The sequence below is a fragment of the Erythrolamprus reginae genome, chromosome 7, assembly GCF_031021105.1.
Source record: "Erythrolamprus reginae isolate rEryReg1 chromosome 7, rEryReg1.hap1, whole genome shotgun sequence".
NCBI lineage: Eukaryota > Metazoa > Chordata > Lepidosauria > Squamata > Dipsadidae > Erythrolamprus > Erythrolamprus reginae.
The window spans coordinates 54,065,841-54,081,310 of record NC_091956.1 but is presented as its reverse complement, the minus strand read 5'-3'; the positions used below and the strand labels follow the sequence as shown (position 1 = coordinate 54,081,310).

General features: G+C 40.3%; 1 protein-coding gene across 6 annotated transcripts in view; it reads left to right on the top strand.

Annotated features, from left to right (window-relative positions):
• The window catches only part of FAT1 (FAT atypical cadherin 1), a 152,012-nt gene that overhangs the window by 12,533 nt on the left and 124,009 nt on the right, over positions 1-15,470 (top strand). For all 6 annotated transcript variants that reach the window (XM_070757585.1, XM_070757586.1, XM_070757588.1 and 3 more), the window contains exon 2: positions 1,522-4,811. In XM_070757585.1, coding sequence (XP_070613686.1) covers positions 1,541-4,811 — 3,271 coding nt within the window. In that variant the 5' untranslated portion in view covers positions 1,522-1,540. The remainder of the gene's footprint in view (positions 1-1,521; positions 4,812-15,470) is intronic.

The following is a 15,470-nucleotide window of genomic DNA, read 5'->3' as shown; positions in this document are numbered from 1 at the left end:
GTTCAACCCTTTCTATATTAGTTAAGACCAAAATTAGGGTCAAGAACATTAGTATTTGGGTTTTGTCTCTTAAGTGAGATACTGCTTGGGTGCTTAAAGACTGCATTGCTTAAGTGTAGAATGTTCATCTTAATTCATTCTTGTTAAGAAAATATGAAAATGTATATATTAGGCATTTAAGTTTGTTTGATACAAACAACATCTCTTTAGAAATTTATTATAGTGAAGACACTCTTCCTCTTCTGAAGGAATCAATTTCCCAGCTTCATTATCCTCCTATGCATTAGAAGTGCCACTTTTAAAACTCACTTCCAAATTCCTGAAAGTTTTATTAAAAGAGGCACTTGTTGTTTCTGTCTTACTCTCAGAATGTTTTAAAATTCATTACTGGGCTCTGTTTCAGAAGGCTACTTTTGCTCTTCTCTCCCAGTTGTATATTTGTCAAACTGCCTTTTCATTTCCTAACCATGAAAAAATCCCTGGGAACATTTTTTATATGTATATTCCCTAGAGATTTAATGTCAGTTTGGAAAATGAGGTAATCTTGAGGGCAAATTGGATATCTGAGTGTCCCTTAAAGTGCAAGAATCTGACATCCTACTCATGAGAATTTTGTCTTTTTTTTTTCGGGGGAAGAAATAAAGTTGATGGAAAATGGCTACGAAACCATGCAGAAGATAAATATATAATTATTGTTCAATAACTTCTCAACTTCAAATAGACCTTGGATTTATATGAAGAATCTTGAAATTCAATTATGTGAGATTGATACTTATGAATGTTACCCAGTATTATGAGTTATATCCATTTTTAAATGCAAGCTAAGGACAAGAACCTGGCCTTTGAGAATTGTAGAGGCTTGAAGCTTTCTTGGATCTTCAAAGGTAGCCAAAACCAAGGGACTCTTGGATATTACTAATATGGAAACTCTTTTCCATTTCATTATTTTAATCCTTTGGTATATTATGACCATTTAAACTGAAAAAAATATGTATATAGGATAATGAAGCTACAATGGTACCTCTACCTAAGAACGCCTCTACTTATGAAATTTTCTAGATAAGAACCAGATGTTCAAGATTTTTTTGGCTCTTCTCAAGAACCATCTTCCACTTACAAGCCCGAGCTTTTGAAACTAATCTGAAAAGGCGGGGAGAAGCCTCCGTGGGGCCTCTCTAGGAATCTCCTGGGAGGAAAGAGGGCTGGAAAAGGTGGGGAGAAGCCTCCATGGGGCCTCTCTAGGAATCTCCTGGGAGGAAACAGGGCTTCCACCCTTCCTGTGGTTTCCCCAATGCCACACATTATTTGCTTTTACATTGATTCCTTTGGGAAAAATTGCTTCTTCTTACAAACTTTTTAAGAACCTGGTCACGGAATTAAGTTCATAAGTAGAGGTACCACTGCATATATGCTTCCATGTAGACTTTAGAACAGAGCTCAAGTCATTTTATTCACAGAATAGGTATTTTAAAGGAGTATGTTAAAAGACATTAATTTCTCTTCTTGTCTTTTTCCCTCCAGATTTTTAGTGTTTGCTTGTATGAAGAGCCATTTGACCATGATGCTGTTGCTGTCCCTGCTGCTGCTTGTGCAGGATTTTGAACAATGTGAAGGAACCTTGAGACAACATGCACCACCAATGCAATTCACACAAGTTCACTACAATGCCACAGTATATGAAAACTCTGCAGCTAAGACTTACGTTGGGCATCCAGTAAAAATGGGCATTTACATTACAAGCTCCCTGTGGGATATAAAATACAGAATTATTTCTGGGGATAGTGAGAACTTGTTTAAAACTGAAGAATACATTTTGGGGGATTTTTGCTTCTTACGAATTCGGACCAAGGGAGGGAACACCGCTATACTTAACAGAGAAGTAAAAGACCACTATATATTAACTGTAAAAGCAATAGATAAAAATACAAATGCAGAATCTCTCACCAACGTCAGAGTGCAAGTATTGGATACAAATGACTTAAGGCCTTTGTTTTCTCCAACGTCTTACAGTGTTTCATTGTCAGAAAATACAGCAATAAGGACCAGCATTGCCAAAGTTAGTGCGACTGATGCAGATATTGGAACCAATGGAGAGTTTTATTACAGTTTTAAGGAAAGGACAGACATGTTTGGCATTCATCCAACAAGTGGGGTGGTCATTCTGACGGGCAGACTTGACTATTCAGAAACAAAAGCTTATGAGTTGGAAGTCCTTGCTGTGGATCGTGGTATGAAATTATATGGCAGCAGTGGGATTAGTAGCATGGCAAGATTGACAATTCATATAGAACAAGCTAACGAACATGCTCCAGTCATCACAGCCCTTGCTTTCACTCCTTCAGAATTGGACAAGGATCCAGCATATGCAATTATAACTGTGGAAGACAAAGATCATGGTTTAAATGGAGAGGTGGCATCTTTAAGTATTGTAGCAGGGGACCCACTGCAGCAGTTCAAAGCTGTGAGAACCTTCCCAGGAGGAAAAGAGTATAAAATCAAAGCAGTAGGCACTGTTGAATGGGAGAGCCAACCTTTTGGTTTTAATCTTACACTGCAGGCTAAAGATAAAGGGAACCCTCCAAAATTTTCCTCTGTGAAAGCAATTCATCTGCCGCCTCCCCAGTTTAGATCTGGAATAGCCCAGTTTGAAAGAGTAGTTTATAAAGCTGAAATAAGTGAATTTGCTCCACCAAACACACCTGTGGTTATGGTAAAAGCATTGCCTACTTATCCCTATATAAAATATTTGTTTGTAAATGCACCAAGCAAAAATCAGTTCAGTTTGAATCCTGACACCGGCCTTATTACTACTATAGATGCCATAAAAGCTCAACATGCATCTCATTTTGAATTTGATATAATGACAAGCGATAGAAAAGCATTCACAAAAGTATTCATTAAGGTCATTGATGTGAATACTCATCCTCCAGAATTTACTCAGACATCTTATAAAGCTTCTTTTAATGAGAATGTCCCTATAGGGACAAGCGTTATGAGTGTGAGTGCAAAGGATCTTGATGGAGGTGAAAATGGCTATGTCACATATAGCATTGCAAATATAAACCCTGTTCCTTTTGAGATAAACCACTTCACTGGTATGCTTACCACCTCTGAAACTATGGATTATGAATTGATGCCAAGAATTTATAAATTAAGAATTCGAGCATCTGATTGGGGCACCCCGTATCGCAGGGAAGTTGAAGTCCCTGTTACAATAACTTTAAATAATTTGAATGATAATACTCCTCTCTTTGAGAAAATAAACTGTGAGGGAACAATTCCCAGAGAACTTGGTGTGGGAGAACAAATAACTACGGTGTCTGCTATTGATGCTGATGAGCTCCAGTTAGTACAATATCAAATTGAATCTGGAAATGACTTGGATTTATTTAGTTTGAATCCAAACTCTGGTGTTCTTTTCCTGAAACAATCACTAGGAGATGGATTAAATTCAAAAACATCTTTTCATAGTTTGAAAATAACTGCTACAGATGGAGAGAATTTTGCAGCACCCATATATATTAATATCACTGTAGTCGCCAGCCGCAAACCAGTGAGTTTACAATGTGAAGAGACTGGTGTAGCTAAAATGTTGGCAGAAAAACTCTTGCAAGCAAATAAGCTACATGGTCGTGTTGAAGTAGAGGATACTTTTTTTGATACGCATACAATGAATCTGCATGCACCTCAGTTTGAAAGTAGTCTTCCCAGGAGCATTGAAGTAAAAGAGGATCAGCCTGTAGATTCTACCATCATATTTTTGAATGCTACTGATCTTGACACTGGTTTCAATGGAAAGTTAATCTATTCTATTTCTGGAGGTAATAATGACAGCAATTTTATCGTAGGAATGGAAACGGGAATGCTAAAAATCTTGTCTCCTCTTGACAGAGAAGTAAGAGATGAATATACTTTGAATGTTACTGTTTATGATCTTGGGATACCACAAAAGTCTAACTGGCGTCTTTTAAATATCAGAGTTCTTGATGCTAACGACAATCCTCCAGAATTTCTACAGGATAGTTATTTTGTTGATGTAAGTGAAAACAAAGAACTGAATACAGAAATAATACAGATAGAAGCCATAGATAAAGACTTAGGGACCAATGGTGAAATAAGATACTCACTTCTTACAGATACAAATAAGTTTTCTATTGACAGTGTCACTGGAATTGTGAAAGTTTCAGGATTTTTAGATCGTGAAGCTCAAGCAACGTATTTCTTAAAAATAGAAGCTAGGGACCAAGCTAAAGAATCACAACAATTGTCTTCAACAGTTCTATTAAAGGTATCGTTGGAAGATGTTAATGACAATCCTCCAAAATTTATTCCTGCAAACTATCGAGTGAAAATTCGAGAAGATATTCCTGAAGGAACTATTGTCATGTGGCTACAAACCTATGATCCTGACTTAGGCCAGGCAAGCCAAGTAAGGTACAGCCTTTTGGATGGTGGAAATGGAAGTTTTGATATAGATAAACTCAGTGGAGCGATCCGTATTGTGCAAGGACTGGATTTTGAGAGGAAACAAGTTTATAATCTAACAGTGCGTGCTAAGGATAAGGGAAAACCCATTTCATTGTCCTCTACCTGTTACGTTGAAATTGAAATAGTTGATGTAAATGAAAATCTGCAGCCACCACGTTTTCCTAATTTTGTGGATAAAAGTTTTGTAAGTGAAGATGTTCCCATTGGTACTTCAGTAATGACTGTGTCTGCTCATGATGAGGATACAGGAAGAGATGGTGAAGTCAGATATTCCATAAGGGATGGATCTGGCATTGGAATCTTCAGAATAGATGAAGAAAAAGGTAAGAAATTATTCTCTGTTCTAAATGTTTTGAAAAGACACAAGTCATTCTTAAGTTTGTATTTATTGTTTCATTAAGAATTTGACTACTTTGCAAAGAATAAAGTCCAATTATCCATAGGAGGTTTCAAATATAGGAATAGTGAAATAGCACAAGTTGTACTGAGTAGTATTTTTGCTAAAAATGACTAGAATCATGTATTAAAGGGATTGAAAAGTATAAGCACATCATAATTTCATCATATCATCAATTTCATCTTTTCTTTCATCTTCATATTTATTTTTATTTTTATAAATGACAAATGATTATTGACAAATTATTCATTCTTTTTATTGATTGATTTTATTACAATTTATTTGATTGTTGGGAGTTGGCCAAATTCATTGAAAGAAAATTTCTGCATTAATAGAGTTATAAGGAATCTATGATGTTCATTATAATTTTTTAAAAGGGTTGGTATTGTGCTCATTAAAAAGCATAAATACAGAGAATACTTCTTTGGCAGACCAGTTATGTGTATAGGCAAAAATGGCAATAGAATTGTTTTTTATCAAGTCTCCATAGAGATTTGAAAATGTAAAGATTAAATTATGGAGCATCTTTATGAAATAATAAAGTACTCTTTATTCATTGTCAGGCCAGTATTTTAACTCTGAAATGATTGCATAAGGGATCTTAAATATAGTTTTTTTAGAATATAAGGAGAGGGAAACCAGTTGTCATTAATTAATTTTCCACTAATTCAGGTATTTCCTAAGACATTAGTTGAAAATCTAATACTATTATTAGAGCTTTAATTAAAAAAATGTTTCAGTGGATTACAGGATAGAAATATATCCATGTTTGTCTCTTGCTTTTCTTAAAAAGAACAAGAAGAGGCACATAAACTCATTACTGCCTAATGAGCAGTAAGATTGAGAATATCTGTACTATAGGTCACTTGGGCATATTTTACTATTCAACCCATTCCTTGCAGTTTCTGTTGTCTCCCACTGTTAAGAACATAGAGCAGGGATTTCCAAACTTTGCAACGTTAAGACTTGTGGACTTCAACTCCAAGAATTCTCGAGCTAGCATAGTCTCCCATCATTCATTCATTCATTCATTCATTCATTCATTCATTCATTCATTCATTCATTCATTCAATTCGACTTCTGTGCTACCCAATCCCATCAATTCTGGGAGTTGAAGTCCCCAAGTCTTAAAGTTGCCAAGTTTGGAGACACCTGACATAGTGATACTGTTGGCTTACCCTGCAAATATGATCTAATCTACTTTTGTTGTTACTGTTGTTACTTTTGTGGTTACTGTTGCTTCTAATCTCTCATCTGTTCCTGATGCAAGGATTTCCACCCACCCATCCCCTTTTTTCTCTCTTCTGAATGAGAACAGTGGAGAACATTTTCTGTTTGACCTTTGTAACAGTTGAACAAATGTCCTTGCTGGCTTGTGCTGGCTGATTGTCCAGGACTCTTAACGAAGCAGTGTGCATGCAAGGTTATCATGTTGCTTTCTTTTTGAGACACTTGCCTTGCCTTCACTTGTTCTGTTCCACTAGCATCTAATCTGAAATGAGTAACAAATCTCATTCAGACGTAATACACTAATATTCTGCTTATTATACATTAGAAATCTCTGGAATTCTTGCCTGCCTTTGCACTCAAATCTTCAGCAAATTGGTTAAGGATGAAATACTTATAGGAAGTTCTCAAATTGGGTACTGAAAGATGCTCAAGGAAAGCAGCATGACACGTTGCTTCAACACATACACCACAGAACTGCTTTTTGTTTATCAAGAAAAATGGATTTTTTTGAAAAACCTTTTTTAAAACTTAAAAGCGCACTTAAAGATCTGGACATAATCTGGTTGTTATTATAGTTTCATCCAGGACGCATGGTAGGTAGATATAGGGGGGGGGGGGAACCTCTTATACTAAGCTCCAGTATATTTTCAACATAGATTAGAAATCACATGGTAAAGACATATTCCAAAGTGAATATGATACAATTTACAATGTTTTATCTGGCATATAATTTTAGCATGTCTGATATGTAACTTTATGTTTTTAGTATAAATTCCTTGTACAGTATTTGGAACACAGGTAATGCTACTTTCTTGTTTTGTTTTGTTTTTGGTTAGCATAGTAGAAAAAGGGAAATAGGAGACAGTTTTTATATAGAGTCACAGTAGAAAAGTTTTTATATAGAGACATAGTAGAAAAAGGGAAATAGGAGACAGCCCTCATCACCTCGAGGTTCAGTTACTGCAATGCTCTCTACATGGGGCTACCTTTGAAAAGTGTTCGGAAACTTCAGATCATGCAGAATGCATCCGCGAGAGCTATCGTGGGGCTTCCCAGATTGGCCCACATTTCTACAACACTCCGTGGCCTGCACTGGCTGCCATTCAGTTTCCGGTCACAATTCAAAGTGTTGGTAATGACCTTTAAAGACCTACATGGCAGTGGACCAGAATACCTCCAGAACCATCTACCACACGAATCCCAGCGGCCGATAAGGTCCCACAGAGTTGGCCTTCTCCGGGTCCCATCGACCAAACAATGTCGTTTGGCGGGGCCCCGAGGAAGAGCCTTCTCTGTGGCGGCCCCGGCCCTCTGGAATCAACTCCTCCCAGAGATTAGAATGGCCCCCACCCTCCTTGTCTTTCGTAAATTACTCAAGACCCACCTATATTGCCAGGCATGGGGGAACTGAGATACCTCCCCTAGGCTTTTATATTTTATGTTTTTGGTATGTATGTGTTGCATGGTTTTTAATTGTTGGGGTTTTATATATTGTTCTCTTTTAATATTAGATTTGTTGCAATGTTATATTGTCTTGATTATTGTTGTGAACCGCCCTGAGTCTTCGCAAAGGGGCAGCATACAAATCTAATCAATTATTATTATTGTTATTATTTGGTCCCATAACATGTAATAAGGCTAATAGCAATAGCACTTAGACTTACAGGTATATACTGCTTCACAGCACTCTAAGCGATTTACAGAGTTAGCATATTGTCCCCAATAATCTGGGTCCTCATTTTACCCACCTCAGAAAGATGGAAGGCTGAGTCAACCTTACGCCTGGTGAGATTTGAACTGGTGAACTACAGTCAGCAGAAGCAGCTTGAAGTACTGCACTCTAACCACTGGACCACCAAGACTCATTATACTTACAAAACAGAAGTAGACCAGTTTTTGCTAGAGTTTAAAACACCAGGTTAAAAACTAGTGGGACCACGAATTCTGGTCATACTTTAGGCATGAAACTCAACTGGGTGACTCGGCCAATCCTCCTCTTTCAGCTTAACTTACCTCATGGTTTCTGTTTGTGAGGAAAATATGGTGGGAAGTCTATGATATGTGTTTGCTGCCTTGAGTTATTTATAAAAATAATAAATGCATGATATAAATAAATAATAAAAGATTTCCTGATAGAGAGATGCAGAACCATTCTTAATGATAACACCATTTGTGAAGTTGTGGGTCTGAAGTGAGCAATAGAGACAATCTGTGCCAGAAGAGTATAACACTAGGAGTTTATTATGATGTCCATAAAATCTTCTATATGCTGTGTTCTGTTGTAGTTCATGGTGATGACCAGAAATAGGTTGGCATCAGTTTGGTGGCTGGAAATTTAACTTAATGGAAGAGAGCAATGATGCCAAATAGAGAGGACAATATTGCACAGATGATTGCTTTGTAGTGGTTTAGACCTTACACTATACTTTTTGTTTTATTTTTTCATTATAAAAATAGCAGAAATAATGTAGATTTCTCTCCACAGTATAATGGAAATGGTTTTCAGTAGTTACAAAGGTGTTTGTGTCATGTTGTTTGTTCCTGATCTGGAAAAATGTGATTTAAATATTTCGGGCTACAAACTGATTCCTTGAATCTTGTTCCTTTTCCAAAGAATGTGAACTTTTTCTCAACATAATTTTCTCATTTGTGGAGGTGGATGAATGGGAGGTGAGGGTGGGGTCAGGACTAGAGATTTTAAAAGCTTGTAATATCTTCTTGTGCACAAAAAAACCCATAAAATATTGGTGACGGTGAGATGCACCTTATAAAGTATAAAAAGGTTTATAATTTAAAGGGTTTAGCTGTTTGGTTTTTTTTAAATGAGAAATAAAAAAATTACTAGGTGTTAAAATGTCTTATCTTTTTTTTTTTGGAAAGTATAATAAATCCTGTGCACATTTCTCTATATAAATATGTTTAGTCTTTGTTGTAAGTAACCTTGTTTGCTATATTTTTATATGGAACCTTGAACTGCAGTTGGTAAGATAAGATAAATTCCAAATATTAGCATTCTGATATGACTGCAAAATATATAGTATCTGTGAAATACAAGTTCTGTATTTGTCTGCAGGGTAAAATTGCTGTTTGTAAAAAATAGCAGACATTGTTTAAGCTTTTAATGAAACTATTTATTCTGACAAAGACTCAACAATTGTAGTTACTAGCTTAGAATGTCATAGTGGATAGAAGGTATAATATTTAGCAGCTTTTTAGTATATTTTCTGAATTTTTATTTTTAAAAGCATAAACAGAAATAGTTGACTTTCATGGATTCACTCTTTCCAGAACCAGCCTTAGACACAGAGATAGTCCCTTCCCCCGGGCTGTTTCTGGATGTAATGCAGAGGCAGTAGGTCTCTCCTGGGGCAGGGCCCAATCCCAGCAAGTAGGCACAGACGGTTTTATAATATGGGTCCAAACCTTTCAAGGCACTTCAGGTACCAATGGTAGATGCCCCTGTAGCTGCGTTATCAACATCCTCTCTAGTGGTGGGCTCTCTGGAGGATGCCCTCCAGCCTGAAGATAAAAGGGCAGAGAAATTATTAGTAAAGGCACACCAGGCAGACGCCTGGACTGTTAAGGCTTCCACAGCTGCCTCTTTTTTAAAAATAGAGCTTCACTGCTCTGGTTGAGGCAACTCCAGGAGAGGATACCATCTCGTGACAAGAGGTTCCACCAACACCTTAATAAATTAATGGCAACAATGGAATTTTCAGCAGATGCCATGCTGAATGTAGCAAGATTCGCATCCAAGTCCATTGCCTTGTCGATGGCAACCCAATGTCTCATGTTTCCGTCAGTGGCAAGCAGAAGCCGGGCATAAGTGGAGACTATCCTCTGCCTGTTTGCGAGGGATAGATTGTTTGGGAACTCCCTTGATCCTATCTTGGTTGAGTTCAGGTGTGGCCTCTCCCTGGAGTTCCTTTCCACCCTCCCGAGTTTTTACATCTGTTATTCTGTGTCAAGGGACTGGAAGAAGCCCCTCATGGAATCAGCCATAAAACATCTGTTGGATATTCAGGCTTTCCAGCCGGTTCTGGAGGAACAGCAGGGACGGGCATGTAATACAAAAGGCCTCTTGGGGGGGGGAGTTGGAGGGCAATTCTGAACTGTCACATTGTTCGCTGATGGTTCAAGATGCAGTCACTGCAAACCATCTTAGGGAGCATCAGAAATGGCAACTTCCACACATCAGTGGACCTTATGGAGGCAGACCTGCCTGTGCCCATCCTCCCCTCACACCGACAGTTTCTTCACAGGGAAATACTACCAATACAGTCCATTACCATTCAACCTATCATCCACTCCCATGGCATTCACCAAGTTGATTGCAGCATTAGCAGGCCATCTCCGAACTCTACCAGTCAGGGTCCAGTGTTATCTGAATGATATCTTTATTTAGTCTGGCTCGGAACCTCAAATGAGGAAGGACCTGGATACCACAATCCAGGTTCTCCAGGTCCAAGTGTTTTCTGTAGATATGGGCACTAGCCACCTCGTCTCAACAAACCGACTGCTTCATTTGTGGACCCTGTGGAGTGCAAGGTCTATCTTTCCCAAGAGTGTCAGTCAGAACTGGCAGGTCACATAAGGAGAGAGTGTACTGTGCCATTGATCCTTCTCTCTCAACTCTAGTTTGTCGACTAGAGTACCAGAAGTGATCCTTTCTTTTGAATGGTGGATGTCCTGGGCCACCACCAAGGGCTGCCAGTTCAGAGAACCAGAATGCCTGACACTAACAACAGATGCCAGCCTCTTTGGCTGGGAACCACACTTCCAGTCACTAATGGCTTAGGGACAGTGGACTCAGGCGGATCTTAGCTATATCATAAATTGGCTAGAGCTCAGAGTAGTCCACCTGGCCCTCAAGAAGCTCGAGGAGATGATCTCGGGCAGGCACATTTTGGTCTTGATGGACAATGTGCCCGCCAACTGCCTGGGGGGGACCCACTCCAGGCTTCTCATGCAAGAGGCTGAGCAGCTAGGCCTCCGGGTGGAAACTCACCTTCTGTCCATCAAGACGGAACATATTTCAGGCGTGGCAAATGTGCAGGTGGACTGACTCAGCAAAACTTCAGTCAACAACCCAGAGTGGTGCCTGCACCAGTCCCTGTTCTGGGAGATGACAGACCAATTCAGCCTCCGAGTAGTCAACCCAGATTTGCTACCCCAGATAGCAGCCAACTACCCAGGTTTTATACCATGTTTTCAACTCTGGGGGCAGGAGTAGATGCACTTCACAGTCCCTAACCTCCAGGGTTGTTGTACACCTTCCCTCCTCTTCCACTTATTCCAAAGGTCATCAGGAAGATGCTGAAGGAGAAAACAGAAATTTCGCTCCTGGCCCACCACTGGCCCAGAGAGTCATGATTTGCAGACCTGATAAACCTATTAGTAGTTCAGCTCTGGAGGAACAGGATCTCCCTCAGCCAGCGGGTGTTGGTCCATCCAGAGCCACAGTGGTTCCAACTTACTGCCTGGCAGTTGAACGGAGCATTTTGTGTGGGGACAATTTTTCCTCCAGGATGATCAGGACATTCTTCTGTGTGCTGTTTGGAGAGTCCAACCATGGGTTATATTCTGGTCCGATTGGCCAGCGACTGAGTTGAAATTTCTTTAGCCACGCCTCTTCCTCTGTCTGAGCTCCATTTTTTTCAACTCAGTCGGCCTAGATCAGTGATGGCAAACCTTTTTTAGTCTGCGTTCCAAAAGGTAGTGTGTGCATGTGCTAGCACACATGTAAGTGCCCACATCCATTCCCTCTCCCCACACATGTGCACTCCCCCGTGCTGCGCATGAGCACAATCCCTCCCATCCCCGTGTATGTGCGCAGACCTCACTGAAGCCTGGGACAGTGAAAAAATGACCAAACGGGCAAACCGGAAGTTCAGAAAAACAGACTTCTGCTTTTCCCATTGTGCTGTTTTTTGCACTCCGGAGCCTTCAGGCAACTCCAATGAGAAGGAGCGTATCAAGTAAGACCAACGCCCCTTTTAGTAGTTTTTGCTCTTTACATGAGGAAGAAAAAAGCAAGATGGGTACTCTTGGAACAAAGCTGTTCTTCCCTTTGGAGAAAATTCTGCTAAAATGTCACTAGAATTGCTTTCTAGAGCAACAAGTAAGCTTGAGAGTTAAATATTCTCATTTTCCATAGCAGGTAGGAAACCCGATCACATTATTAGGCCATGTCAGATTGGAATATCTTTTCAGTGAACAAGAAGGGAATTGATCATTTACTCTCTTAATATATACAGTACTGTATATATTTCAGATTTAACACATTTGCTATTTTATGTCATTTTAAAAAAACTGGAAGGAATAACACGGAGTAAAATGGCAAATAAATTTATATTAATATTATTATACAAGAGTTAATTGTTGGGTCCTTGAACTAATTCTTTAGGACTTATAATTATTTCATAAGAGGATGTTTTTCCTCTATTACAGCCTAGTAGTCCTTACATTGATTCACTTAACTTTCATTATGAATCACTGATTAAAGGATGACAGTAGAGACTTTATCATGGTCAAATATCCAATTTATGGTAATATATAGCTTTGTATATAGCTTTGGTCAAAGATCATTGGGAGTTGACTAAGCAGGGTTGCTTTAAATCATGAAGAAATTCTGTCTAAAAAGATAGCTCAATGTACTGCAGTGTATTCTGTTGACTGCAGTAGCAATTGCTACTATTGGATTGTGACCTTGAAGTCTGTTTATTATCAACATAGGCATTTTCTTAGGATTTTTTCCTATCTCTAATTCTCACTGAACTATCTCTAATATGAAGCCAATACAGAAACATTCTCCTATAAAAGTAAATAAGATTGTTTGATGTTAAATCGAACAAGGAGAGCTTTATGTTTATTCTCCCAATTTTGCAAGAAAAAATGTACTTTAAACATTTGTTATATGTAGAATATAAATTTTAAAATGTTAATTGACATTAGTACCAGTGTGCTCATATCAAAATTAACCTCCGAAAATACTAGAGATACCCAGCATATTTAATCAAATTGAAACATTAGACTCTTTCTGCTGGGCTGAGGTGAGACATTGAGCAAATTTTGATAAGCAATTGAGGAAGAGTAACTAGATCTAGATTACAGTTGTAGATTCACAAATAACAGTTAGTAGTTATTCTCCGTACTGAAGGAGCGGGTCCAGCAGTCACGTGGGTTGCTCCTGTCCAATCCGATGGGACTGAGCCTAGTATTTAAAAAGCCTGCTGGATCCGCCCCTTCCCCAGAATTCGCTCAGTCCCCGCATCCAGCGGGTCTCGTGAACGCTCGTTCCTCTCAAAAAACACCTTCCCTTCGATCATTTCTCTTCAATAAAAGTAAGATTATTTTACTATTAAAGCTTGCCGGCATTGGAAAGAACTCCGCCGTACCGGGCTTGGAGTTGGGGGAAAAGTTTTGGCAGCGCAGCCATTCGCGGCTTTTTTCCCCTCCGTGCTGCCGCTGCGGCCGGACTGGAATTTCCCTTATTCCTCTCGGCCTGGAGGTCCTGCCGCGCTAGCTATTATTATTATCTATTATTGAAAGACTAAGGGCTATTTACCTCCTGCGGTGTGGGACTTGTTTGTCTCCCGGACTTAGTTCCCTCCGATTGCAAACGGAGCGGGTTTTTTGGTGCGAGCAGTAACTTCGCACTTTCGGTTTGCCCTTCTTGGTCATCCGTTTAGTGCTTCCAGTCCACCGCTTGACCCTGGAGTAGCTGTGAGTTTCCTCAGGTCCATTCTCCACCGGTGTGGCCTCCAACCAGCGTGCCTTGGTTTACTTAAGTTAAGTTTAGCGAGGCCTGCCACGCTGCATTTAGGGACACGAACTCTGGTTCTGCCCAGATTGCCCCTAAGTCGCAGTCGCTCCTGGGCCTAGGAGCAGGGTCACCTCTCCTCTTGGGAAAGCTCATTAAATCTTCTCCCCCCAATATCTACCTTTGGCTCAAGCCTTGTCTTCTGTAATTTGTTCAGACTATGGCTTCTTTTCCCAAGAGAGGCACTACCAAAGGTCCCAGAGAGGTTAGGCCTTCTGGCGATGAAGCTACTAATATCCCCCAGGCCTCTTCCTCCTCTTCTTCAGGAGCCCATTCCTTGGCCAAGTCCACCAGGGCTGAGAAGAGAAGGGACCTAGCCCTGCAAAAAATACATGATAAATCAGCCAAACGTTTAAAGGTGCAGGCCCAAGTGCACATAAATCCAACCCTCCCCAGAGGCCTCTAACCTGCCTCTCTCTGGGGTTCCTGTGCTATCTCTGGATGAGCCAAACCTAAACCCACCCCAACCTAATCTATGGGGCTTAGGTCCAGAGGAGCCAGATATTACTGAAGATTCCTCCCAGCCAGATCCTTCTCAGGCCTTCAGGGATACTTCTAACTTTCCGGCTGATATTTCTTCCTTACCTCCGGAGTTTCAGTCTATCTTGTCTGTTTTGACTAAAACCATTGATGCTAAACTCTCAGCCATCAATGTGCCTTCTCTGTCTCATCCCCCTCCACGCTCCTCCCGTCCCGTGAGCTCTCCTTCTTCCTATAGAGCCCCAGTCATTGAGGACTCAGATTCTTCTCAGGAAGAGAATGAGGACGTGGATGTAGAAGAGGATGATGACCCTTTTCAGCGTCTGTCGGAAGATGAGGAATCTCAAATCAAGATTCCAGCCCCAGCTGCCATTTTTCCATCTTAACTCTTCAAATCTCTCCTTCTCAAGGCAAGAGTGTCCACGGGGCTAGCCGGGCAAGAAAAGCAGGCTACTCCTTCCACAGACCCTCCGGAGGAAAATCTACCTTATTTCATGGAAGAACAGGAAGATAATGAGGTAATTCCTATGCCCAAATTGTTCAAAGACGCCTTGCTCAAACAGTGGGACCATCCAACCTCTAGCTTTAATCCCACTTCCAAGGATAGGAAGCTTTACAAGCTCTCTCCTTCTTATGAGGAGCTCCTAACCTGTCCCAGGCCAGATGAACCGGTGAAGACACTCCACTCTGCAGCCGCCATGCCTGGCGAAGCAAAGGAGGTCCTCCGTCCAGAAGACAAGCGTCTTGAGCAAATGCTCAAGAGAGGTTTCTTCACAGACTCCTGGGCCATTAAAAGTGCTGCAGCAGCATCTTTCTTCTCCAGAGCTATGCTCTTGTGGCTTCGTCAGCTCCAACAACATCTACCTCCAGATGATCTACGAGGCCAACAAGATTTCAACAAAATCTTCGCAGCCGCCCAATATGTAGCAGATGCTACTCTACAATCTTCCAGATTTGCAGCCAGGTCAGTAGTGGCCTCTACAACGGCCAGAAGACTCCTATGGTTCCGTCCTTGGCAGGCAGGAGTAAGACAGAAGTGACAGTTAGCCATGG